Genomic DNA, 4,065 nt, shown 5'->3' on the forward strand with positions numbered 1-4,065 from the left:
GCCTTAAACTGTTGTAATCTGGTTGTATATACAATATACAGGACGGCATAAGCCAGATTAGGATTATATAACCCTCGCATATTGCATTTTACAAGGACAGTCACCAGTCCTACATATATGAATATGATGACAGTAGAATAATGGGGTGCAGAAAGTGATTTTGAGCATTTTTTAATTTTGACGCACGCGTACGCACGTACTTTACTCTGGACGCGCGGACGGTAATGGTGCAGGAAGTTGACACTTGATGTGAAGTATACTTGTGTCAAGTTTCATTGAAAAATACCTGTTAGTAAAGAAGTTATGGTCAATGATAGAATTTCACAAAATGGCGCGTAGATGACGTCACGTAATTGTGACGTCATCCACAAAGTCAGGTGCACAACTTCAGATGTAGATCTATATGCAACGTTAGCAGGAAAGATCAAACATGTGCCGTTTTTGAGAAAATCGACCAACAAAAAAGTGGGAAAGAATAAAAAAAAAATAAATAAATAAAGAAGAAAAATCTGAAGCGTATCACCAATAATAGTAATATTAATAATAATAGCAATAATATTATAATTAATAATCATTATAAAAATAGCAATAACAATAACAAAGCCAATAGCAAACTTAATAGCAATAGTACCAATAGCAATACTAACAATAAAAATACTACAACTATTATTATTATTATTATTATTATTATTATTATTATTATTATTATTATTATTATTATTATTATCATTATTATTATTATTATTATTATTATTATTATTATTATTATTAATATTAATAATAATAATATTAGTATCGCTAACTAACTTAATTCATGTACTCCTTTATCTGTTTGTGCTTTGTGTCACTGTTAATATCGTTATCTCTCAGTTACTCCCACAGTCATTCACAGAATATGGTTGTTACTAAAGTAAAACTGATGAATTGATCATCATAATAATGAGTGGAGTGAAAAAATTTTCTGTCTTAAAAATTGGTTATTAAATATATATTGTCTGTATCACTATTATTTATTTCCATAGACAATTAAAATATGCAGGTGTTGAGAATATAGCGACAGGAAGCTTCAGAAATCTTGGAAACAGCTCGAGCATGTAAGTACTTTTTGTTGCGTGTGTAATTGCAAAGTGAAAAAAATAATATACAATTAAAATTATATATATATTTTTTTCATTTTAAAGATATTTAATGTTTAACTCGATCAGAAGCATCCCGTCGAGAGCATTTCGTGCACATTTCTTACTACATATGTAAGTATTAATATGTAAATTGTTGGATTGTTGTACGTACATCTATATTTATAGAGATAAGAGACGGCTGATGAGTGATTTTGGGTGTGGGGGGGGGGGGGGGGTGTAATAAGGGGGTGGTGTAATAAAAATAAGACTATGGAAATATTTAAAAAATACAAACATGCCTGTATTTAAATATACACAGTGGCTAAAATATAGATGATTAAAATAACATGTATAGTATTTTAGTAATTCGATTAAACCATTCTGCACTAGTAGAAAACACTTTTACTAATAAAATAAAATAAAAAATCAATTGTTTCTGGGTTTGTGGCCCGAGACTAACAAAAGGGGGTTGGTGTAAAGGAGTGACCAGAGAAGAGCTGCACATTTGGGTAGTGCTGTATTATTATTGAAGTTTAAAATACGGTTAAACCCAACCGTCAAAAAAACCCAAAAAAAAAACAACAAAAAAACACTCATTCCTATATTTGAAACTGATCTATGATATGTTAGGTTTAATGAAACTGACACTTTTTAATGTCAGGACAATTTTCTTTAAAGGTCATTTAAGTTCATTATGTCAAATTGAGGTTAAAATATAATCTGGCATATGTTCTGTAAAAGTAATTGCAAACAAATGTTTTTTTTTTCGAAAGGAACACATGCTACAAATGACATTTGACCCCATATTCACAGAATTTGCATATGCCTATGACTAATGGTTGTTGAAGCTTGATTTAGGCATTTAAAAAAAATATGTATTTATTTTCATTACACTTAAAAAAAAAAGTCACGTCACCATCCCTTTCTTTTAAAAATATGTAGCTCATATGCAAATAAGTTTTTATTATGCAAGTTAGGTGTAATGATATAGGGTTTTGATATCTTGGCACCTACTGGGACCTAAAGTTGCTTTTTCAAAAAATTCAGAATCTAGATGTTTGTATTTTCTTTAATGAAACATTTTGGCATATCGAGACCATAAATGCTACAACTAACCTTTTACTTATAATATATGCACAACATTTTGTATATCTCTATGACTAATGGTCGTAACAAATCATCAAATTCTAGGCCATGCCTACATACCAAAACAAGAATGTATATACTGTACTGTTAAGATGCAGGACATGGTGTGTTGGTGTGTAAAGATGTTCTCAAGTTTGAAGGACATCCAAATTTACCAGCCCCTGTCCTTCGTCCTCTTGGAGTCGGAAGACAATCGAGGAAATGTTTCTAATCACAGTTCCACCACAGCAAAAAGTTGCGGCAAAGAAGTGACTAGAAGACAAAGTTCAAATGCAATGGCAGATTAGAAGGTGTGAAATGGAGTTTGATGAAGACATATTACCTATTTTCATGAGAGTATCTTGATTGGAATATCAGAAAAGAAAATAGTCATGGGTGACTCCCTTAGACGTAATAAATTTTAGCGACGCAAACAAAAATAGAGAGAGAACGCTAAAGAAAAGCTTTTTGGGAACCAGTACCAGTTCACAAAAAGATCTATTCTCACAAAGTAAACATAGTGGATTTTATGTATCAAAAGATTCCTCGAAGGGCACCGGAGGAAAACCTACTCAGAAGAAAACCATTGTCATTGAGGGGCTGGTGAGTCTAACAAGACCAGGCAATAAAGCTTGATATAGGAGAGCCAATGTAGATGTTGAAAGAGGCGCAGAAGAGAAACTTGACTGTATTATGGCATCACTTGGCTAATGCGTACAGATCGGTACGGATCGTAACTGGAGAGTATACTACACAATGGAAAGAACTGGAGTTGGAATTCCGAAGGATGTACTGCATCAACAATTGTGTTTTCTCTAGTCAAAGAAGTTATCATAAAGACTGCTGAGAGATCTGGTCCTGAAATAACATTTAGTGAAGGGGAAAAGCTACCACATATATGGTGTTTGAAGGGTTAGAATCAATTGAGATGTGTGATCTGGCTGGAAATTTGAAGTTGTGGTTTCTACAACAAGGCCTTATGCCTAAAATCATGTGGCCACTTAGAGCATATGATGTAGCAATTTCCCATTGGCTACAGAGAGAGAACGAGGTCTGAGAATAAGAGGAGGGAAAAAGTTAAGGAGAAGAATTTTGCTTCTTGGACTGTGCTGTGGGAAATGGAGCAACTATATAATTTCTCACTACATATGACCTGCACCCTACTTTAGTTCTTTTTACGATTACGACTGCTGCTATGCTTGAGGTAAGAAAGTAAATATGCAGAATATTACTTTGAGCTCCTGTCCAGTAAGTATGGCTAATACACATGGCGTCCAAATAACGTTATCAACATGGTTGTTGACGCAGTTAAGAGAAATCAGAATGCGATTTTGTCAGCCGACTCAAAGAGTTCTCCACAATTCACTAACTTGGTTGCAGCATGGAAGAATTATTTTAGATTAAACTAATTCCTCCATTGTTACAGAGGGCAGAAGCTCTAGTAGTAAATGGCATCAGCTCATAGTGGTAAAACCCTTTGATTGCAGATAATGACTGGGAGGTAACGACAGATCTTATATGAGGTGAAGCCTTTTAAGTAGAGGTAGCAATCAGTGGGGGAGGGGCTGAGCTGTCCGACAGAGGGACTTGGGCTGGTAGGCCCGAGCTGGGGGAAGGGTTTGAGAGGGTGTTCCCCTCCCAAATGAGATTTCTTTAAGAATAGGAACCTCTGGATGGCCAGAAATGACACTCTCTGATTGTGACAGACATGTGTTGGCTTGGCGTGGACCTATTTTTATATATTTTTAGTCCAACCGCCCGACGATCTCTGTCTAATGGGTGGGGGGGGCTTGGCCTGTCCGGGGAAGGGGGTAAAGCCCTG

At 34.9% G+C, this 4,065-nt stretch overlaps 1 protein-coding gene across 1 annotated transcript in view; it reads left to right on the forward strand.

The window, feature by feature from the left end:
* LOC117104528 (leucine-rich repeats and immunoglobulin-like domains protein 1) overlaps positions 1-4,065 on the forward strand; it is a 50,286-nt gene that overhangs the window by 39,033 nt on the left and 7,188 nt on the right. Inside the window, exons 8-9 of the mRNA XM_033245384.1 lie at positions 1,023-1,094; positions 1,182-1,250. Coding sequence (XP_033101275.1) covers positions 1,023-1,094; positions 1,182-1,250 — 141 coding nt within the window. The remainder of the gene's footprint in view (positions 1-1,022; positions 1,095-1,181; positions 1,251-4,065) is intronic.

This window comes from Anneissia japonica, unplaced genomic scaffold (assembly GCF_011630105.1).
Source record: "Anneissia japonica isolate Jap-2015-1 unplaced genomic scaffold, ASM1163010v1 scaffold284931_len208951_cov167, whole genome shotgun sequence".
Taxonomy (NCBI): domain Eukaryota; kingdom Metazoa; phylum Echinodermata; class Crinoidea; order Comatulida; family Comatulidae; genus Anneissia; species Anneissia japonica.